This window comes from Macaca thibetana, chromosome 7 (genome assembly GCF_024542745.1).
Source record: "Macaca thibetana thibetana isolate TM-01 chromosome 7, ASM2454274v1, whole genome shotgun sequence".
Taxonomy (NCBI): Eukaryota; Metazoa; Chordata; class Mammalia; order Primates; family Cercopithecidae; genus Macaca; species Macaca thibetana.
The window spans coordinates 99,789,547-99,813,395 of NC_065584.1; the positions used below are offsets into that span (position 1 = coordinate 99,789,547).

At 42.7% G+C, this 23,849-nt stretch overlaps 1 protein-coding gene across 1 annotated transcript in view; it reads left to right on the forward strand.

Moving 5' to 3' along the window:
* The window catches only part of IQGAP1 (IQ motif containing GTPase activating protein 1), a 209,616-nt gene extending 199,662 nt beyond the window's left edge, over window positions 1-9,954 (forward strand). Inside the window, exons 37-39 of the mRNA XM_050798029.1 lie at window positions 1,088-1,210; window positions 4,291-4,399; window positions 7,716-9,954. Coding sequence (XP_050653986.1) covers window positions 1,088-1,210; window positions 4,291-4,399; window positions 7,716-7,829 — 346 coding nt within the window. The 3' untranslated portion in view covers window positions 7,830-9,954. The remainder of the gene's footprint in view (window positions 1-1,087; window positions 1,211-4,290; window positions 4,400-7,715) is intronic.
* Window positions 9,955-23,849: the final 13,895 nt, after the last annotated feature.

The following is a 23,849-nucleotide window of genomic DNA, read 5'->3' on the forward strand; positions in this document are numbered from 1 at the left end:
ATTCACCCATTTCTAACATTTTGCCATATCTGCTTCCCGTTTCTCTGGCTTGTGCACTTACTCTGTTTTTCTCTTTCTCCCTGGAAGACTCCCTGGGATCAGGCAGGGCTGATGGGAAGGGATGAAAAATAGGCCCACCTAACCCGGCTTGCGGAGCTGACTCCTGTGAGCTTTTGACGTGTTTCCATTGTTCTTTGTGTACTTCCTGACACAAGATGTTTCATGTTCAACCTGTAGTTTCCCCTCCCCAGACCCAGAATGAACTGTTTTTCCAAGAATCCCTGGTTTCTTTGAATGAAGAATGGTATTTAGAAACCAAGATCTAGAACTGAGTGTGTTCACTGCCAGATTTGTCATGGCCTCCAGGCCTTCTAAGCAGGCAGACCTGGATTCTCATTTTTTTAATGCTGCGTATTATTCCATTATACAGATAGATATAACAATTTACTTAAGCAGTTCTCCATTGATAAACATTTGTTTCCAGTTGTTTGTTATTATTTTTTAAATTCTGCAGCAAATAATCTCTTGTACATATGTCTTTTGCAGATGTGGGCATGTTTCTGAAGTTACCACTTTTTGCCTTGATTATCCTAATAGCCTCCTAACCTGTTTCTTTTTCCTTATTCTCGTTCATCTGTAATTGCTGTGCTGGCTTAAATGCTTTTAAAAAGTATTTATTTGATATTATTTTTATTTTTTCCCTACACAGCTGAGGGGCTTAGAGTAACTCCTTCGCTGCAGGGATTCAGTACCATTCCCTCAGGCTGGCATATGAAGCTCTCATAGTTACTTGTTAGGAACTGAAGTTCCCAGAAGGACATGGGAGGATTAAGACACTGTTAAATTCATGGGAGTGTTCTCAAATATAATTTAGACTAAAAATAGAAGCAATTTAGTAATCTTTCCCCTGTTTTGCAGAGATATTGCTTAGGCTAATTCTAACATTTGTTTGCCATTTTAGAGTTGGTATGTTACTTATGCTTATGTCTGGAAGTTTGGTGTCTGACCTTGTTTCCTTCAGTTACCAATGATGAAGATTCAGAATAGATGGTTACTTGTAGAAAGTGACATGATGTGATTTTTACAGAGTCTCCAAAAAGCCTAGGGAAATGAAAGGAAAGAAAAGCAAAAAGATTTCTCTGAAATATACAGCAGCAAGACTACATGAAAAAGGAGTTCTTCTGGAAATTGAGGACCTGCAAGTGAATCAGTGAGTCTTTGCTTTTTGTTTTATAAGTTGATTTTTATTTCTACATTTATCACATCTTTGCCTTTTTGTCTTTATTTCTCTTTTCTGGATGGTTACTTTTAATATTTTTTACGTATTTATATATTTTTATGTGTAGAATTAGGCCTCATACTCAGAGTTAATTTGTCATAAAAGAGTTTTTCTTTTCCTTGTTTGTAGAACCTTTGTCTCAGGTCATGTTCACTTCTTTGGGTCTGATCTTAATTTTTCATCATTAAAGCAGGAAGCCACTCCTTGGATTTCTTCTGTTTCTGAACCAAGAATAAATTAAGAGTAACAATAAGAGGAGTTTGCTTTATTCCACTTACAGCTAGGAACCAGGCACTTAACCTTCATTTTCTTTTCTGGGAAGTATCAGCTTGCTTTGCACGTGGTTCATGGACCTGACATGTCATCCTCCCATAGATCCTGGGCCCAGCCTCATTAGCAAGCATTTATTAAGCGTCTGCTCAGTCAGCCCTGTGACCTCAGGCTACTGATCTTTCCCTTCTTGTGTCTGGGGAAAAAAAAAAACTTTTAAAAAAAGAACTTTTACAGTTTTCTGATTCTAAAATAATATGTATTCATTATTAAACTTTGAAGATACAGTAAAGCATAAAAAAGAAAACACCTGTAATTTCACAAGCCAGAGATAACCAGGGAAATCATTTTAATGTTTTTTTTTTCTATTCACATAAAGATTATCCACAACTCACCCACTTATTTATCTAACTACTTTATATATATATATTTTTGTTCTTCTTCTTCTCCCCCCCCCCTTTTTTTTTTTTTGACGGAGTCTCTCTGTCACCCAAGCTGGAGTATGGTGGCGCGATCTCAGCTCACTGCAACCTTGGCCTCCAGGGTTCAAGCAATTCTCCCACCTCAGCCTCCCAGTTAGGTGGGACTACAGGCATGCATCACCACACCCAGCTAAGTTTTTGTATTTTCAGTAGAGATGGGGTTTCACCGTGTTAGCCAGGATGGTCTTGATCTCCTAACCTCGTGATCCTCCCATTTCGGCCTCCCAAAGTGCTGGAATTACAGGCCTTTTTTTTGGAGGGGGAACAGTCTCTCTGTGTAGCCTAGGCTGGAGTGCAGTGGCATAATCTCGGCTCACTGCAACCTCCAGCTCACTGTAACCTCCGCCTCCCAGGTTCAAGTGATTCTCCTGCCTCAGTCTCCCAAGTAGCTTGGATTACAGGTGCCTGCCACCACATCCAAATAATTTTTGTATTTTTAGTAGAGACAGGGTTTCACCATGTTGGCCAGGCTGGTCTCAAACTCCTGATCTTAAGCTGATCTGCCCTCCTCAGCTTCCCAAAATGCTGGGAGGATTATAGGGATGAGCCATTGCACCCAGCCTAAAATAACTACTTAATATTTTTTAACACAAACTGGGACAATACTCTTTATGGTCATGTATCCAACTTTTTTCTTATAACATTATGCTGTGAGCATTTTTTATATTCATTGAAAGCATCCTTTTTAATGGGTACATAATTTTTAAATTTTTTTCTAGAGAAAGAGTCTTGCTGTGTCACCTAGGCAGGAGTGCACTGGCATGATCACAGCTCACTGCAGCCCTAACCTCCTGGGCTTAAGAGATCTTCCCACCTTAGCCTCCCATGTAGCGGGGACCATAGGCATGTGCCACCATATCCAACTAATTATATTTTGTAGAGACAGGGTTTCACTTTGTTGCCCAGGCTGGTCTTGAACTCCTGGGCTCAAGCAGTCCTCCTGCCTTGGCCTCCCAAAGTGCTGAGATTACAGGCATGAGTCAATATTGCCCTTCTTTTTGTCATTATTTTCCACTACTGTTCAAGTGCCTACCTCTATTTGCCTTTCTTTCTTCTTTTTAATTTGCTTCTATGGGTTTAGAAACTAAATAGCCAACTAAATCTGATAAAATTATTTATCACTTAAGATAAATATCTTTAAGGAATAACCCGTGAGGCATTCCAGTTGAATAAAATGCATGTATGTTTCAGTGCATGGGTTTTTGTGACTTCTCCTTTAACTCTCAGTGACCTTTTTGCATCTTTCATGGTTCTCAGCCCTGTTTGTAATAGGTAAGGTAGCTCCATAGTTGAGTTCTGGAAATCTGGGGTGCTATACTTTGATCACCTAGAGGATGCCTTAATCCCTTTTTTTTTTTTTTTTTTTTTTTTTGGAGACAGAGTCTTGCTCTGTCACCAGGCTGCAGTGGCACTATCTCAGCTTACTGCAACCTCTGGCTCCCGGGTTCAATCAATTCTCCTGCCTCATCCTCCTGAGTAGCTGGGACTACAGTTGCATGCCACCACACCCAGCTAATTTTTGTATTTTTAGTAGAGACGGGATTTTACTATGTTGGCCAGGATGGTCTCGATCTCTTGACCTTGTGATCCACCCGCCTCGGTCTCCCAAAGTGCTGGGATTACAGATGTGAGGCATCGTGCCTGGCTGCATAACCCCTTTTCCTTTTGGCTTCCTAAAATTTCCTGGCAGGTAACATGTTGTGAATGAGTGATAACTTAAATATTTTTAATAATAACAATTTATCTTTGGTAATACTGAGTGTGCTTATGTACACAGCACGTACTCTTTCTAGAAAAACCTCCTCCCTTGGAGCTTTTTTTTACTGACCCCCTTTTGTTTATTTACTTCTCCCAGTCCTCAAACATGCATGTATTCAAACACACATACCATCTCCTTCCACCCCAGTTTCCTGTTTTCTCCTTTTATCATTAGGTTTCATTTTTGGCCATGTGGAAGTGAAGAGAATTACTATGATGTCATCCCTTCACAGGCCACTTGTGGCACTCCTCAGTGGTTCTTCTTTTATAGAATGCAAGTACTGCAGGCAGAGAGAGGTTGCCATTCCTCTCTCCAAGTCCCAGAGCAGATGGTACTTAGGCATGGCAATCCGTGCTGCTTCAGGTGCAGAAGTACTTTTGACCTGTATTTTCTACCCCTTTTCACCCTTGAAGACTTGGTTCATCTCCTTTCCCCATTTCACAGAATATTTTTATATAAGAACATAAAAACCATACCCTTACGATGTTATCTTTCAACAGGTTTAAAAATGTTATCTTTGAAATCAGTCCAACAGAAGAAGTTGGAGACTTTGAAGTGAAAGCCAAATTCATGGGAGTTCAAATGGAGACTTTTATGTTACATTATCAGGTGGGTATGCACCAGCAGGAACCAAAAGCTTTCTGGATGAGATTCTTGTCCAAGTAGGAGAACTAGATAAAGAGGAGACTCATCTGAGGAAAGCTGTCTACATTCAGCAGTGAGCTGGGCTCCACACTGTGGGGAAAGAAGCTGAGTGTTGCAGCACGTCTGGTTTGGTGTGTACACTCTGGAGAGCTTTTGCAGATGTAAATCTTCAGAAAACATTTATCTGAAGCTTCCACTTAGTGCTGCCACTAAATTGAGCTGATACCTTGGACTTGAACAAAATGCATAAGTACACATGCTGACATTGCAAAATTGTAAGTCCACTCAGTAGCTTGAAATTTTTTTCTCATTTTGATTTGATGTAGGTACTTAAAGGTTAGATGCACTTCTGACAAGGTGTGTGTAAAGTTTATGTTTGTAAACCACATCCTATCTTAAATCCAAAAAGAACTCGGGAGTAATTCATTTTTACAGCATAAAGATCCCTAAGTTTTATTTTGAAATATCTGATTTTTACACGTTAAAAAATAGCAGGGGCATTGAGAGGATTCCTAGGTGACGTCCAGACTCCTTTAGCTTTGTGTGTGTGGCACCGGTTAGTCTGCTCCTGTCTCCTTTCTTGCACTGCTTCACACAGCCATGCCCTGCCAGCCTGGGCAGGTGCCTTCCTGTGAATGTGCATTTGGACTTCTGCTCATGCTGCCCTCCCTCCCCTCCCCTGCCTTCCAACCCCACCCCTTTTGTTCCTCCATCATTTGTCAAGTACTTCCATGTGTGTACCTCCCCCAGCCAAGCCATAATAGGTGGTTTCCCCTTCGCTTCTGTAGCCTTTGCAGACATCCTCTGTTTACAGTAGGTGTTGACTTACTTCCCCTCTCCCCGCTAAAGCCATAAACTCCTTAAGGACAGGTAGCATTTCTTAGTCATCTTCGTTTCCTTGTCAGTGACCAGTAGACCATTAAAACATGTTAGCTAAACAAATGTGAAATGATTTTGTGATGCACACAGCTAACTGAAATACTTCCACCAAAAAAAAAAGGAACCTCATTCCCTTAGTTCACCAAATTGTTATTGTTTTAATTTTAAAATTTTTTTATTTTATTTACGTGGAGTTATCAGAACATATTTTTATTTTTAAATTTCTTAACCAAATTGTGTTAGGCCAACCAGTCTGCCTATGGTAATTTATTAATTTATGTACAAATTCATTAAATGTGGGGTGACTGCCAGGTGTGGGGTATTATGTTAGGCACAGGTGCCAGCAGCCTTCATGGAGCTGCTAGGATTTTTCCAGCAGATGATTGAACTTGTGGGGTCCTTTTTTTTTTTTTTTTTTTTTTTTTTTTTGCGGTTGGGTTGGGGAGCGGCGGAGTCTCACCCTGTCGCCCAGACTGGAGTGTAGTGGTGTGATCTCCACTCACTACAACCTCCACCTCCTGGGTTCAACTGATTGTCCTGCCTCAACCTCCGCTGGGATTACAGGTGCGCACCATCACGCCCGGCTAATTTTTTTTTTTTTTTTTTTTTTTTGAGACAGAGTTTCGCTCTTATTGCCCAAGCTGGAGTGCAATGGCGCAATCTCGGCTCACTGCAACCTCGGCTCACTGCAACCTCCACCTCCCGGGTTCAAGTGACTCTCCTGCCTCAGCCTACTGAATAGCTGGGAATACAGGCGTGCGCCACCACGCCGGATGCCCAGCTAATTTTTGTATTTTTAGTCGAAACAGGGTTTCACCATGTTGGCCAGGCTGGTCTCTAACTCCCCACTTCATGATCCACCTGCCTCAGCCTCCCAAAGTGCTGGGATTACAGGCGTGAGCCACCGCACCCGGCCTTGTGGGGTCCTTTCAAGCCTTTTGACCCTTGCTTTCTCATCACCATTTTTCTAAAGTTTAGAAGTGAGAATGCTCAGATTTCTTAAACTTGTTCAGGACAATGGCGAAAGTAACAGGAAAAGCAAGAGCATTGCAGTCAGATCTGGATTTACCACGTCCATCTCTGTCCTGTGGTGCAAGTCATTTAACATCTCTGAGCCTCGATAGCTCATCTTTAAAGTTAGGATGATCGCATCTCATAAAAATTTTTGTGAAGACTTTTAAAAGATGCTATATAATGTGCTTACACAATACCAAGCACATGGCAGACACCTAATAAAACATCAAGTTCTCTCTTTTCTCCTTGCCTTCAGGATAAAAAGTTTTCTCATGTTACCGGGCACGGTGGCTCACGCCTGTAATCCCAGCACTTTGGGAGGCTGAGGTGGGCTGATAATGAGGTCAGGAGATCGAGACCATCCTGGTTAACACGGTGAAACCCCGTCTCTACTAAAAATACAAAAAATTAGCCGGGCGTGTGGTGGGCGCCTGTAATCCCAGCCGCTCGGGAGGCTGAGGCGGGAGAATGGCATGGACCCAGGAGGCGGAGCTTGCAGTGAGCTGAGATTGCCCCACTGCACTCCAGCCTGGGTGGCAGAGCGACACTCCGTCTCAAAAAAAAAAAAAGTGAGTGTTCTTATGTGGAATAGAAATTAAGAATCTAGGGCCGGGCGCGGTGGCTCAAGCCTGTAATCCCAGCACTTTGGGAGGCCGAGACGGGCGGATCACGAGGTCAGGAGATCGAGACCATCCTGGCTAACACGGTGAAACCCCGTCTCTACTAAAAAATACAAAAAAAAAAAAACTAGCCGGGCGTGGTGGCGGGCACCTGTAGTCCCAGCTACTCGGGAGGCTGAGGCCAGAGAATGGCGTAAACCTGGGAGGCGGAGCTTGCAGTGAGCTGAGATCCGGCCACTGCACTCCAGCCCGGGCTACAGAGCGAGACTCCATCTCAAAAAAAAAAAAGAAATTAAGAATCTAGCAGATAGTATTGAGGTGACATTACCAGCCTTGTCTCATTTCCCATGCTTAGTATATTTTATCGTAGGTTTAATCTTCACCTTTTCCAGATTTATTAAAACTAGTGACCCATAACATGGATGAAATGCGAAAATGTCATTGTGACTTCTGAAATAAAAAGCTTAGGTGTGTGTGGCAACTGAACATGTTTCTTTTTCTTTCCATGTATGATGAATTTTGATATGAACAACATGACTTCCTAACTCCAAATCAACCAGAAGAGCCCCTTGGCCAGTGCGCCCTATTGCTCCAGCTCTCAGGCTGGTTGTGCAGTGGGTATCCTAGCTAGGAACTTTTCTTTCACCCCAGTTCACATCTGGCACACAAGGCAGGCCTCAGTCCATCTGGAGCCCTCCCTACCTTGTGTCCTTTTTCCTTGTTCCACAGACTTGATTAACTGTCAAAATGTTTTGTTTTGTTAATAGGACCTGCTGCAGCTACAATATGAAGGAGTTGCAGTCATGAAATTATTTGATAGAGCTAAAGTAAATGTCAACCTCCTGATCTTCCTTCTCAACAAAAAGTTCTACGGGAAGTAATTGATCATTTGCTGCCAGCCCAGAAAGATAAAGGAAAGAAGCACCTCATAGCTCCTTTCTAGGTCCTTCTTGACTCATTGGAAGCAAAGACCTAGCCCACAACAGCGCCTCAGTCTGATACACTCCCGATGCCACATTTTTAACTCCTCTCGCTCTGATGGGACATTTTGTTACCCTTTTTTCATAGTGAAATTGTGTTTCAGGCTTAGTCTGACCTTTCTGGATTCTTCATTTTCTTCCATTACTTAGGAAAGAGTGGAAACTCCACTAAAATTGCTCTGTTGCTACAGTCTTAGAGGTTGCATTACTTTATTGTAAGCTTTGGTGTTTGTTTTAATTACCAATAGGGATGGTAGGATTCAAATTTTTGTCATTTAGAAGTGGAAGCCATTAGCACCAATGACATACATACAGGATGCACAACTAAAATGTCATGTTATTAACAGTTATTAGGTTGTCATTTAAAAGTAAAGTTCCTTTATATTTCTGTCCCATCAGGAAGATTGAAGGATATGGGGAATCATTTGTTTTCTTCCATTGTGTTTTTCTTTATGGACAGGAGCTAATGGAAGTGATGGTTGTATGTTCAAAGGAAGCATTTCTAGAAAAAAGGAGATACTGTTTTTAAATTTCATCATCAAACTTGGGCAGTTCTGTTTGTGTAACTCCCGGACTAGTGGATGGGAGAGTCCCATTGATAAAATTCAGCTACTTAGATAAATTTGGAATGGGTTGAGACACCTGCCTGTTTGTGTTGGTGCACAGAGATTGACTTGATTCAAAGAGACAATTCACTCCATCCCTATGGCAGAGGAATGGGTTAGCCCTAGTGTAGAATGTCATTGTTTTTAAAACTGTTTTATATCTTAAGAGTGCCTTATTAAAGTATAGATGTATGTCTTAAAATGTGGGTGATAGGAATTTTAAAGATTTATATAATGCATCAAAAGCCTCAGAATGAGAAAAGGTTTTTTTTAAATTGGTTTATCTGTATATCTGAACTCTTGAAACTTATAGCTAAAACACTAGGATTTATCTGCAGTGTTGCAGAGATAATTCTGCCTTAAATTGTCTAAAACAAAAACAAAACCAGCCAACCTATGTTACACGTGAGATTAAAACCAATTTTTCTCCCATTTTTTCTCCTTTTTTCTTTTGCTGCCCACATTGTGCCTTTATTTTATGAGCCCCAGTTTTCTGGGCTTAGTTTTTTAAAAAACTCAAGTCTAAACATTGAATTTAGGAAGCTTTTGTTCTTAGATAAAAAGTCATATACTTAAAAAAAAAAAAAAACCTTTTTCCAGGAAAATATATTGAAATCATGCTGCTGAGCCTCTATTTTCTTTGATGTTTTGGTTCGGTATTCTTTTATAAATTTTTAGCATTTAAAATTCAGTGATGTACATTAAGCCAATAAACTGCTTTAATGAATAACAAACTATGTGGTGTGTCCCTATTATAAATGCATTTGGAGAAGTATTTTTATGGGACTCTACTCAGGTCCATGGTTACAGCCCACAGGGAGGCGTGGAGTGCCTGGAAGGATTCGCCACTACCCAGACCTTGTTTTTTGTTGTATTTTGGAAGACAGGTTTTTTAAATAAACATTTTCCTCAGATTAAAAGATAATGCTGTTAACAACTAGCATTGCCTCAAAAACTGGGGCCAGCCAAAGTGTGTCAGCCCTATTTCCTTAAAAGAGGCTATCAATCCCAAAGGCCACATCGAAGACAGGCAATCATGAGCAGAGTTTAGAGCTCCTTTAATAAAATGCGTCAGTTACTTGTAAGGATTATAGTTCCCTCAACATGACTGCTAATGCAGAATAGTGTAAAATGCACTTCAAGAATGTTGATGGTGATGATGATACAGAACTGTGGCTTTAGTAGCATCGAAGATGCCCCAACAAACTCATGGTGTTGAAACCACGCAGTTCTCATTACTGTTATTTATTAGCTGTAGCATTCTCTGTCTCCTCCCTCTCCTCCTTTGACCTTCTCCTCAACCAGCCATCATGACATTTACCATGAATTTACTTCCTCCCAAGAGTTTGGACTGCCCATCAGATTGTTGCTGCACACAGTTGCCTTTGTATCTCTGTATGAAATAAAAGGTCATTTGTTCATGTTTGTGTTTTTCTCAGTTTCATTGTTAACAGTTTGCTAAACACCTTGACTAGAGTGAGATGTAATAGTTAAAACCACAACAGCAAACAACCCCTTTTAAAGGAGAAAACAAGTCCACCATCAAATCACTGAATGTCTCAGTGATTTTTAATATGTGAATTTGTGACTTTAGCCTTTTTAATGAATATGCTTAAGTTATCTTCACCATAAAAAGAAGGGGGTTGTGGGAAGCAAACATTACATGTCACTTAACTCTGATTGACAAATGGTAGAAAGTTTAAAATTGCAACAGCATTTAACCTTTGTTGACCTGAGCACATAGAGTGTGCCCCTTACGGGATTTCTATGTTACATGCAAGTCACCAGAAAAGACTAGGGGATGTTGAGTGTGGAAAAAGTAAACCACAGCAGTAATAAAAGAAAAGGGGCCGGCGTGGTGGCTCACGCCTGTAATCTCAGCACTTTGGGAGGCCGAGGCGGGCAGATCACCTGAGGTCAGGAGTTTTAGGACCAGCCTGGCCAACGTGACGAAACCCCTACTAAAAATACAAAAATTAGCTGGGTGTGGTGGCGTGTGCCTGTAATCCCAGCTACTCAGGAGGCTGAGGTAAGAGAATTGCTGGAAGCTGGAGGTGGAGGTTGCAGTGAGCCAAGATCACAGCACTGCTCTCCAGCCTGGGAGACAGAGCGAGACTCCATCTCAAAAAAATAAATAAAAAGGCTTCCTTGTTAGAGGGCCACCTTATTTAAACATATACACATGCACATAAGCATCCTATTGTGTTGGTAAACTGTGGCCAGACTATATTGGAAAATTAATGACAGGTTGAAAAAAGGGGAGAAACGGAATAATTCTAAAATAGGGAAAATGAAAAATTGGAGGTAATGATTTGTGCGAGTGGCTGGAGATGACCCCATGCACCTCTGAGGAAGAGTGAGGGGAAGAGCATGGCTCTCCTGGTGGGACTCTGGAAGGTACCCTTCTGAGCCCCACATTTCTCATTCTGAAATGGAAAGGATGCTGTCTAGTAGCTTTGTTATTGAAACCTGAAATATTTTAATAACATGCTCTATATTGTACTGCAAAGAAATCAAGGGAGTTAGAAAAGTGCTTATCAGGACCGGGTGTGGTGGCTCACGCCTGTAATCCCAGCACTTTGGGAGGCCAAGGCGGGTGGATCAGAAGGTCAGGAGATCGATCGAGACCATCCTGGCCAACACGGTGAAAACCCGTCTCTACTAAAAATACAAAAAACATTAGCTGGGCGTGGTGGCGCATGCCTGTAGTCCCAGCTACTCAGGAGACTGAGGCAGAATTGTTTGAACTTGGGAGGCGGAGGCTGCAGTGAGCCGAGATCGCGCCACTGCACTCCAGCCTGGGCGACAGAACGATACTGTCTCAAAAAAAAAAAAAAAAAAAAAAAAAAGTGCTTATCGGCCGGGCGCGGTGCCTCACGCCTGTAAATCCCAGCACTTTGGGAGGCCGAGACGGGCGGATCACGAGGTCAGGAGATGGAGACCATCCTGGCCAACATGGTGAAACCCCATCTCTACTAAAAATACAAAAAATAAGCTGGGCGTAGTGGCGAATGCCTGCAGTCCCAGCTACTCGGGAGGCTGAGGCAAGAAGAATGGCGTGAACCCGGGAGGTGGCGCTTGCAGTGAGCCGAGATCGCGCCTGTAATCCCAGCACTTTGGGAGGCCAAGGCGGGTGGATCGCTCGAGATCAGAAGTTGGAGACAAGCCTGGCCAACATGTTGAAACCCTGTTTCTACCAAAGATACAAAAATTAACCCGGCGTGGTGGCACGCACCTGTAGTCCCAACTACTTAGGAGACTGAGGCAGAAGGATTGCTTGAGCCTGGGAGGTTGAGATTGCGGCAAGCCATGATTGCACCACTGCACTCCATCCTGCTTAACAGCAACACCCTGTCTCACAAAAGAAAAAAAAAAAAGAAAAAGAAAAAGAAAGAAAGAAAGGAAAAAGGAAAAAAAAAATCAAAGTACGAAAGTAAGATGGAACGTGGAGCAATGGCGGAGTGAATGCCATGGAGTCCCAGCTGCTGCTGGTGGTGCCACTGCACCAACAGGGAGGGAGCCGGGGTCGTCACAGCCCTGCTGCTCATTCTTTTGCCTGTGTATCCCTGAAAATAAGTTGGGAAAACGTATACATCCCTTCACACATTTTAAGTTTGACAAATGCATTTTTAATGTTTAAATCATAGAGTACCTGCTAGCATGTGAATTTCAAGATAAAAATTACGTCATAAAAATATCTAATGGAACCCACCTTCATTCATTTTTAAAGATACATGAACAAAGCTCTTAGTTGGAAATTTATTTTTTATTTTATTTATTTATTTATTTTTGAGACAGAAGTCTTGCTCTGTCGCCCAGGCTGGAGGGCAGTGGCGTGATCTCGGCTCACTATAACCTCCGCCTCCCGGGTTCAAGTGATTCTCCTGCCTCAGTCTCCTGAGTAGCTGGGACTACAGGCGGCTGCCACCATGCCCGGCTAATTTTTTATGTTTTTAGTAGAGACGGAATTTCGCCATGTTAGCCAGGCTGGTCTCGAATTCCTGACCTCAAGTGATCTGCCCACCTCAGCCTCCCAAAATGCTGGGATTACAGGTGTGAGCCACTAGGCCTGGCCCTGGAAATTTAAACTCTTCACAAATTTAACGGTTTTTGGTTTTTTTTTTCTACTCTGCTTCCTTCAGAATTTCATCCTAGTGAAATATTTTAAAGGATATCTTATCTTTGTTATCTGTAACAAAAATAAAAATTTGTTTTCTGTGACCATAAGCCTATTAACCCAATCCAGAAAAACGTCTTGCATAGTTACAGTTTTAGTGCATATTTGATTGCAGTAATTTTTTTTTTTTTTTGAGTTGGAGTCTTGCTCTGTTGCCCAGGCTGGAGTACAATGGTGCAATCTCGGCTTACCACAACCTCCGCCTGCCAGGTTCAAACAATTGTCCTGCCTCAGCCACCCGAGTATCTGGGATTACAGGAGCCCTTCACCATGCCCGGCTAATTTTTGTATTTTTAGTAGAGACGAGGTTTCACCATATTGGCCAGGCTGGTCTCAAACTCCTGACCTCGTGATCCGCCCACCTCAGCCTCCCAAAGTGCTGGGATTACAGGCGTGAGCCACTGCACCCGGCCCAGTAATGTAATATTTCATCTTGACAATTCTAAAAGATATTCAAAATGCATTTCTTTTTTTTTGTTATTTTGTCATAAGTGTCTAATGAAATGCATTTATTGATAAGACAAATGAAGGTCTTTTAAAATGAAGGTTTAAAAACATTGTAGATAAATATTCTTGCTAGAATGAGATGGGGCTCATGACCAATTCTATTTCTATTTTTCATTTTTATAACTGTAAGCTCCAAGAAACATCGAGGTGTTTTGTTATAGCAATGTCACCCATTTCTTAGGACTCCTTAGTTACTAATCCAAAAAAAAATTCAGGCCGGGCGCGGTGGCTCAAGCCTATAATCCCAGCACTTTGGGAGGCCGAGACGGGCGGATCACGAGGTCAGGAGATCGAGACCATCCTGGCTAACACGGTGAAACCCCGTCTCTACTAAAAATTACAAAAAACTAGCCGGGCGAGGTGGCAGGCGCCTGTAGTCCCAGCTACTCGGGAGGCTGAGGCAGGAGAATGACGTAAGCCCGGGAGGCGGAGCTTGCAGTGAGCTGAGATCCGGCCACTGCACCCCAGCCTGGGCGGCAGAGTGAGACTCCGTCTCAAAAAAAAAAAAAAAAAAAAAAAAAATTCAATGATTTATAATAAGTTATAACATGAATAGGTTCTCCAACTTTGTTGAAAGCAAAAATTAAAAAAAAAATAATTACCTAATTTGGAGAATTTATTATGCATGCAAACATTAGGTTATTCACTTTCTCAGGACTTGGGAAGTAGACCAGGGGCTTTACCAAGACTTTTAAAGAAACTCAATTATAACTTTTTTTTTTTTTTTTTTTTTTTTTTTTTTGAGATGGAGTCTCGCTCTGTCGCCAGGCTGGAGTGCAGTGGCGCAATCTCGGCTCACTGTAATCTCTGCCTCCTGGGTTCAAGCAGTTCTCCTGCCTCAGCCTCCAGAGTTGCTGGGATTACAGATGCATGCCACCACACCCAGCTAATTTTTGTATTTTTAGTAGAGATGGTGTTTCACCATGTTGGCCAGGATAGTCTCGATCTCCTGACCGCGTGATCTGCCCGCCTTGGCCTCCCAAAGTGCTGGGATTACAGGCGTGAGCCACCGTGCCCGGCCTATACTTATAACTCTTTAACTTAAAGACAGCTTATTTAATCCAATCTGTTAATATGCTTGGGAAAACAGAAATATTTTAATACTCCTTTGGTACTATAATTTTTAAACTTTTATTGCAGGGAACTTTCAACATATACGTGGGGAATAATGTAATGAGCACCCATGTGTCCACTATCCAGCCCAACAATTATCAACACACAGTTAAGCTTATTTCACCCCTACCTCTGCCCAAACCCTCTTGGGTTATTTTGACAAAACCCAGGTATAGTATCATTTCAACCATAAATACTTCAGTATGTGTCTCTAACACAGTTTTTTTTTTAATCACAGAAGATATTTGGCTGTTTGGAAATGTTTTTAATTGGCCTGACGAAAGAGGTGCTACTGGCATCTAGTGGGTAGAGGCAAGGGATACCACCTGACATCTTTCAGTGCAACAGGACAGCCCACCACAACCAAGAATGATCCAGCCTCAAATATTAATAATGCCTGGGGTGAGACGCTGCTCTTACAGATAAGGACTTTAAAAAAATCCCCATCCCATCATCATACCTAACAAATTATTTTAAAATATCAAACAGTCATTGTTTAAATTTCCCTATTCATCTTATCATTGTTCAGTTCGTATCTTCGAATCAGGTGCCAGACAAGATCCACGCATTACATTTAGTTGATAGGTCTCTTAAATACTTTTTCTTTTCTTTTCTGTCTTTTGAGACGGAATCTCACTCACTCTGTTGCCCAGGCTGGAGGGCAGTGGCTCGATCTTGGCTCACTGTAACCTCGGCCTCCCAGGTTCAAGTGATTCTCCTGCCTCAGCCTCCCAAGTAGCTGGGATTACAGGTGACTGCCACCACACCCAGCTAATTTTTTGTTATTTTTAGTATGGACGGGGTTTTGCCATATTGGCCAAGCTGTTCTCAAATTCCTGACCTCAAATGATCCACCTGCCTCGGCCTCCTAAAGTGCTGTATTTTTACAGGTGTGAGCAGCCGTGCCTGGCCATATATAATTTTTTCAATGCTCAAATTGTCCCTTCTTTGACCAGTAAAAGTTCCTTCACGGTGACTGTTGAGTACTTTTGACGTGACCCTAGTAATCTTTGCTAGTTTCCTTGATTTCTAGCATAAGACGTTCCAGACTCATCTTGTGACAGTTCTCAACCCCAGACCTGGAGTCCACCATTTCTCTGTGGAGCCCTGGTAGCTGTTAGCTGGTAATGGTATTTCAAGGCTGACGTCTAGGTGGATGCTAGGGGTGTCCCTCACCATTAGGTTGGTCATTGTGTCTTTTTGTTTTGTTTTGTTTTATTGAGACAGGGTATCGTTCTGTCACCCAGGCTGGAGTTCAGTGGCGTGATCTTGGCTCACTGCTACTTCCACCTCCTGGGTTCCAGCAATTCTTCTGCCTCAGACTCCTTAGTAGCTGGGATACAGGCATGTGCCACCATGCCCAGCTAATTTTTGTATTTTTTAGTAGAGATGGAGTTTCACTAAGTTGGCCAGGCTGATCTCAAATTCCTGACCTCAAGTGATCTGCCTGCCTCAGCCTCCCAAAGTTTTGGGATTACGGGCATGAGCCACCGCACCCAGCCTTTTTTCTTTTTCCTTGCAATATATTTGATGCTAATCCTGTAGAATCACATTCTGGGTTTCTCATGTCATCCTGTGGATCAGACTCAGTTTCAATCTTGTGGCAAGAATACTTCGGTTTTCTTATCACATCATGTCAGGGGCTTATGTTTTTACGATGTAAAGGCTGATCATTGGATTCAGATGCTGCCATCTTGACCCGTTCATTATAGTTTCCCATCAGCTTTCACCACGCATCACATGGATTCAGCAGCCACTGCTAATGGCTGCCTACATTTATTTATTTATTTATTTTACTTTTTTTTTTTTTGCGACGAAGTCTTGCTCTGTCACCAGGCTGGAGTGCAGTGGCGTGAGCTCAGCTAAGAGGCGGGTTCAAGTGATCCTCCTGCCTCAGCCTCCTAAGTAGCTGGGACTTAAGGCGCGTGCCACTATGCCCAGATAATTTTTTGTATTTTTATTAAAAACGGGGTTTCACCACGTTGGCCAGGATGGTCTCAATCTCTTGACCTCGTGATCCACCCGCGTTGGCCTCCCGAAGTGCTGGGATTACAAGCGTGAGCCACTGCACCAGGCCTATTTTTTTTACTATTTTTTCACTTTTTTAGAGATGAAGTCTCACTATGTTGCCCAGGCTGGTCTCAGACTCCTGTGCTCAAGTGATTCTCCTGCCTTGGCCTCCCAAAGTCTTAGGATTACAGGCATGAGCCACCATGCCCAGCCTCTTATTTCATTAGGGGTTGCAAAATGGTGATATTCTATTAATATCATTCCTTCTTTATTTAACAGAATTCTCCTTAAAAAAAACTTCCTCTCATCAACGATTTTGTTGCCTTGTGGGACACTCATTCAGGAACAGATGATGAGTGCTTGATTCTCTCCCTTTGTCTACCAGTTTTCAGAATGAGCTGCTTCCCTAGTGGGCTCTAAATGACCAGGGAGCCTTTGTTTTTCAAAAATCATTATGAACCCCTGGCTTTTAAATATATTCCATGTCTTTCAATCCACTGTATGTATATAGATATACGTGTGTGTGTGTGTGTGTGTGTGTGTGTGTGTTTTCTTTTCTCAAGATGAAGTCTCACTCTGTCTCCCAGGCTGGAGTGCAATGGCACGATCTCAGCTCACTGCAACCTCCACCTCCCAAGTTCAGGTGATTCTCCTGCCTCAGCCACCCGAGTAGCTGGGTTACAGGCATGTGCCACCACGCCCAGCTAATTTTGTATTTTTAGTAGAGATGGGGTTTCACCATGTTGGCCAGGCTGGTCGCAAACTCCTGACCTCAGATGATCCACCCACCTCGGCCTCCCAAATTGCTGGGATTATAGGCATGAGTCACTGCACCTGGCCTCTAGCTTTTTCCTTTTTTTAAAATTTTTATTTATTTATTTATTTGTTTATTTACTTATTTATTTATTTATTTTGAGACAGAGTTTCACTCTTGTTGCCCAGAGCTGGAGTGAAATGGCATGATCTTGGCTCACAGCAACCTCCACCTCCCGGGTTCAAGTGATTCTCCTGCCTCAGCCTCCTGAGTAGCTGGGATTACAGGCGTGCACCACCATGCCCGGCTAATTTTTTTTTTTTTTTTAGTAGAGATGGGGGTTTCTCTACGTTGGCCAGGGTGGTCTCAAACTCCCGACCTCAGGTGATCCGCCCACCTCAGCCTCCCAAAGTGCTGGGATTACAGGCGTGAGCCACCGCGTCCAGCCTAAGCTTTTTCAATGGAAAAATTTTTAAAAGAGGAAAACACTTCGTGAGTTTATGACAAAACAATTTTTAATATAAAATACTTTTACCTAATATATGTGAGCTCAGTGAAAGGAAAAAGTGCCTTGAGTAGTAGTAGCATTTGCCAATTCTGTGGTATAAATATTTCCCCAAAGCTGATTTCAAGCTGCCAACTTGCTGTTGTTGGTCACAGAAAGTAGAGTTGAGAAGAGACGCTTGCAATCAGCTCCCAGGAGCTAGTATCAATTTTTTTTTTTTTTTTTTTTTGAGATGGAGTTTTGCTGTTGTCACCCAGGCTGGAGCACAGTGGCGCGATCTCAGTTCACCGCAACCTCTGCCTCCTGGGTTCAAGGGATTCCCCTGCCTCAGACTCCCAAGTAGCTGGAATTACAGGTCACCGCCACCACACCAAGCTAATTATTGTATTTCTAGTAGAGACTGGTTTTCACCATGTTGGCCAGGCTGGTCTCGAACTCCTGACCTCAGGTGATCCAACCAGCCTCAGCCTCTCAAAGTGCTGAGATTACAGGCATGAACCACTGCGCCTGGCCGAGTACCAAATTTTATTCCAAGGATGAGGGGCAGGGGGGCAATCGATGGATTTGAAGAAGAGCGAGAAGAGGTCAGAGATGTGCAGGATGGATGAGGGCAGGGAGGCTAGGTGCAGGGTTGTGCTGGATATCTCCTTTTTGTCCCTCGAGATCCATTCTCCACCTCTCACCCTCCCCTGTGCCCTGGGAAGCTGGCCACATGGACTGCATCACTGTCTCTCTCCGGCTTCTGGGTGGGTTTGGCCAACAGGAAGCACTACCAGGAGACCAAAGGTCTGGAAGAAAGCAATTCTGCCAGGTCACTAGGAATTGGCTGCCTCTCTCTACAAAGGCCAGAGCTCCCATCAGGCAGCTCCCTTCAAACAATCACCTCTCCCCACTGCAGTAAGCAATTCCCCGCCCAACTCCCTTCAGGCCTAGAAAGCTAATGATTCCTGCTGTAACTAGCCTCAGGGGGTCCTGCCATATCCCTAAACTCCACCCTTTCTCTTTATTAACTTCTCTTCAAATTACTCAATTGGATTATGCCACCTGTATTCTGCTGGGTCCCTGACTGATACACAAGTGGACCAATTAAGGCCTCAATTAGTGAGGGATTTGGTGGCCTGAATTAGACAGTGGTTGTTAGGATGGAAGAGGTGGTGGGAGAATTCTAGAGGTATTTAGGAAGTCAAATGGATTCACTGAACATTGTGGGAAGGAACAGTACGGCATGGGGCTGGCAAGTACTCCTGAAGAAGTGCTCTGTGATCAAGGAAGTTTGGGAAATGCTGTATTCTGTCATATTTGGAAGTCACAACACATATGTAAAAGCTCTTAGGGCTGGGTATGGTGGCTTACGCCTGTAATTCCAGCACATTGGGAGGCTGAGGGAGGTGGATCACCTGAGGTCAGGAATTTGAGACCAGCTTGACCAACATGGTGAGACCTTGTCTCTACTAAAAATACAAAAAATTAGCTGGGCATTGTAGCACGCGCCTGTAATCTAAGCTACTCGGGAGGCTGAGGTAGGAGAATCTCTTGAACTCGGGAGGCAGATGTTGCAGTGAGCCACGATCATGCCATTGCACTCCAGCCTGGGCGACAGAGTGAGACTCCGTCAAAATAAAGAAAGCTCTCAGAAGTTATAGTCAAGAAACTTGTTTAGCTTTGTGTAGTGTAGCTTTCCCCAAATGTATCTGACCACACAATCCTCTCCCTCTTATCCTTTAGGAAGCTCCTATTAGCCATCAATGAAACTCATGTTCCATGGAACACATTCTTCAAAATCCTGGAGAAAAGAGGAAGCTAGAACAGAACCCGACTTTAAGCTTTCAACAAATGATAAATATTACCTAGGAAACAGAAAAGTAAAAAGGTGCATTTGTATGTCACATTTGTCAAAGAATTTTGGACTCCATTCTACATTTCTATTTTGGTAAGTTTGTTTAAGACTTTTGTTCTTAAATTGCAGATATTTGTTCTGTGTAAATTTTGCCCCCACTTGTCTAGAAAATAATTTTGATGTGATATATAAGAATGTGCACTTGATAAACTTACGATAGTTGCTCATAGTCACTGGCCTTTGTTTTTGGAGAAAAATATTCCCAATTCCTATAGGGATGGAGGTACAAAGACCTGTATGGTGGGAGCTGAAAAGGTACATGACAGAAAAAATAATGTGACGAGAATTAAAGTTGACCTCCTCCTGTTTAATGCTAACTCCGAGGCCAGGCATGGTGGCTCACACCTGTAATCCCAGCACTTTGGGACGTCAAGGCAAGTGGATCACCTGAGGTCAGGAGTTCGAGACCAGCCTGGCCAACATAGTGAAACCCCGTCTGTACTAAAAATACAAAAAATTAGCTGGGTGTGGCAGTGCATGCCTGTAGTTCCAACTACTCTGGAGGCTAAGGCAGGAGAATCACTTGAACCTGGGAGGGAGAGGTTGCAGTGAGCCGAGACCACGCCACTGCACTCCAGCCTGGGTGACAGCTAGACTCTGCCTCAAAAAAAAAAAAAAAAGCTAACTCAGAGCTAGCTCCCAGAAAAAAGGAGAACCAGTGCCCAAACACCCTTCTCCACTAAAAGAAACCAGGGCTCCATGGAGAAATGGCTGATTCTGGGGCCAAGCAGACAAAGTACAAGATGAGCCTAAAATATTGGGTGCTTAGAAAGGAAGAAATACTAAAAAAAAAAAAAAAAAAAAAAAAAAAAAAGAATAGAAACATGGTAAAAGGACGCAGATGGCAAATCTGGGATAATTTTTTTTTTTTTTTTGAGACAGAGTCTCACTCTGTTGCCCAGGCTAGAGTGCAGTGGCACAATCTCTGCTCACTGCAAGCTCCGCCACCTCCCAGGTTCACACCATTCTCCTGCCTCAGCCTCAGGTTCACACCATTCTCCTGCCTCAGCCTCCCGAGAAGCTGGGACTACAGGCGCCTGCCACCACACCTAGCTAATTTTTTTTTTTTTTTTTTTTTTTTTTTTGGTATTTTTAGTAGAGACGGGGTTTCACTGTGTTTGCCAGGATGGTCTTGATCTCCTGACCTCATGATCCACCTGCCTCAGCCTCCCAAAGTGCTGGGATTACAGGCGTGAGCCACTGCGTCCGGCCAAATCTGGGATAATTTTAAGTACTAAAATAATAACAGAAATTGCAGGGGTCTGTCCCACAGACCCAACAACAGATGAATAAAGTACACTGACACAGATATTCTGCTTTGCCAGTCCAGCTGAGAATCCAGGCCACTTACAGTCTCCAAGAAGAGTGCTAAAAGAGTAGCAGCTGTGGCCTCGACCAGCCAGCGAGACTCACATTTGTTCAGTAAAGATTAATTGACAAAGGCTGGAGTCAACACGACTAGAGGGTAATTGACATTGCCGACCTCCTAAGTAGAAAACAATTAAGCACCCACAGTAGATCAAAGATTAGTCTTAGGACCATATGAGTAAACAAGCTAGTTAGATAAACTCCCCCACATTCCTTTGTATCTACTTTTATCTATTTAAAGGTAAAGGGACTAGGCTGCCTTCAGCCAGATCTATTACTGAAATTATGCAAACTCTCAGGCCTTCCAAGAGGGTTTGTGGCTATTATAACTAAAATTTTTCCCACCAGCCTGACGGAACCCCAACAAGTAATGAATTATAACCCATTAAAATTAGAATTCATGAGTCCATTCTGATATAAACAAGTAAATGGGACAGGGGCAATAATTATCAATGGATACTAAAACTAGTGGGTACAAGCTTGTGGAATAACAGGATTTTTATTTTATTTTATTTTATTTTATTTTATTTTATTTTACTTATTTTTGAGGCAGGATCTAGCTCTGTCACCCAGGCTGGAGTACAGTGGTGTGATCTCACCTCACTATAACCTCCACCTCCCAGGCTCAAGCAATCCTCCCACCTCAGCCTCTTGAGTAGTTGGGACCACAGGCACACGCCACCATGGCTGGCTAATTTTTGTATTTTTTGTAGAGACAGGGTTTTCCATCTTGCCCAACCTGGTCTTGAACTGCTGAGCTCAAACAATCTTCCTGTTTCAGCCCGAATAATGGCATGTTTATATCATCTCAGATTATCCCCCTTCAAGACACTTCTTGATTACAAAAAGAAATAATAGAAATTTTACAGTGGTCTTGTGCGGTGGCTCACACCTGTAATCCTAGCACTTTGAGAGGCCGAGGCAAGTGGATCACAAGGTCAGGAGTTCAAGACCAGCCTGGCCAAGATGGTGAAACCCTGTCTCTACTAAAAATGCAAAAATATTAGCCAGGCATGGTGGCACGCGCCTGTACTCCCAGCTACTCGAGAGGCTGAGGTAGGGGAATTGCTTGAACCTGGGAGGCAGAGGTTGCAGTGAGCCGAGATCATGCTACTGTACTCTAGCCTGGGCAACAGACCAATACTGTGTCTCAAAAAAAAAAAAAAAAGGAATTCTATATTGGAGAAACCTGGCAGACATCACCTTAACCAAATGATCCAAGTTTAATATCAGTAATGGGACACCTTGACATCGTGTCCCTCCCGATATGGATAAACTGAGAAGAACACAGTGTTTCTCCTGTGTGATTCCTGCCAAAAGTGCATAATCTGAAAATAATCATGAACAAACCTAAGACAAAGCCGAATTAAGGAATATTCTACAAAATAACTGACCTGTCACTTCAGAAATTTTCGGTCATGAAAGACAAATAGACTGAACAACTGTTCCAGATTAAAGTATCCTAAAGAGACATGATACCTGAATATAATGAGTTGTCCTAGAGTGTCGTTTGCCATAAAGAATATTATTGGGGTTGGGCACAGTGGCTCACACCTGTAATTCCAGCACTTTGGGAGGCCGAGGCCAGTGGATCACTTGAGGTTAGGAGTTTGAGACCAGCCTGGCCAACATGGTGAAACCCTGTCTCTACTAAAAATACAAAAATTAGTTGGGCGTGGTGGCAGGCACCTGTAATCCCAGCTACTCGGGAGGCTGAGGCAGGGGAATTGTTTGAACCCAGGAGGCAAAGGTTGCAGTAAGCTGAGATCATGCCACTGGACTTCAACCTGGGTAACAGAGGGAGACTCCGTCTCAAAAAAAAAAAAAAAAAAAAAAGAATATTTTTGGGAATTGGGACAGTGAGTCATAATTTTAATAATATCTGTAAATTAGATAATAGTATTATACAATGTTAATAATTTCCTGACTTTGATAATTATGCTGTGATTATGTAAGAGAATATTCTTGTTTTTATGAAATAAAGTATTTAGGAGTAAAGGAGCATCGTATCAACTTACTCTTAAATGGTTTAGAAAAAAATGATAAAACTAGTACAGTAAAATGTTAACATTTGGAGGACCTAGGTAAAGAGTATATAGGAATTATTTGTGTTATTGCAACTTTTCTGTAAGTCTGAAATTACATAAAAATAAAAAGTTTGGTTTTTGTTTTTTTTTTTTTTTTTGAGACGGAGTCTCGCTCTGTCATCCAGGCTGGAGTGCAGTGGCATAATCTCGGCTCACTGCAACCTCTGCCTGCTGGGTTCAAGTGATTCTCCTGCCTCAGCCTCCTGAGTAGCTGGGATTACAGGCACACACCACCAAGCCCAGCTAATTTTTGTACTTTTAGTAGAGACGGAGTTTCATCATGTTGGCCTGGCTAGTGTCGAACTCCTGACCTCAAGTGATCTGCCTGCCTCGGCCTCCCAAAGAGCTGGGATTACAAGCATGAGCCACTGCGCCCAAACGAAAGTTTTTAAAAAGAAATGAAGATCTTTACCTAACCATATCTGGAATAGTTTTGGCTGCAAGAAAGGCAAAAACCATTGGGCATGGTCGTGCCCACCAATTACTTGGGAGGCTGAGGCAGGACAATTGCCTGAGCACAGGAGTTCAAGGCTGTGGTGCACTATGATCGTACCTGTGAATAGCCACTGCTCTCCAGCCTTGATCGTGCCTGTGAATACCCACTGCTCTCCAGCCTGGGCTACATAGTGAGATCTATCAGAAAGAAAGAGAAAGGGAGAAAGGGAGGGGGTTGGGAGAGAGAGAGAAAGAGAAGGAAGGAAGGAAAGAAGAAAAGGAAAACTCAGCAGTTTAAACAAACAGGGTTATCTTTATTTTACATAATAAGTTTACAGGAAAACAGTTACAAGTTGATTTAGCTACTCAGCATGCGAACACTGATTGAGCTTGTTTTCTATCATTCTGAATATTGAATGTTTTTATGCTCTCTCTTTTCATGGTTGCAAGGTGGCTCCATTGC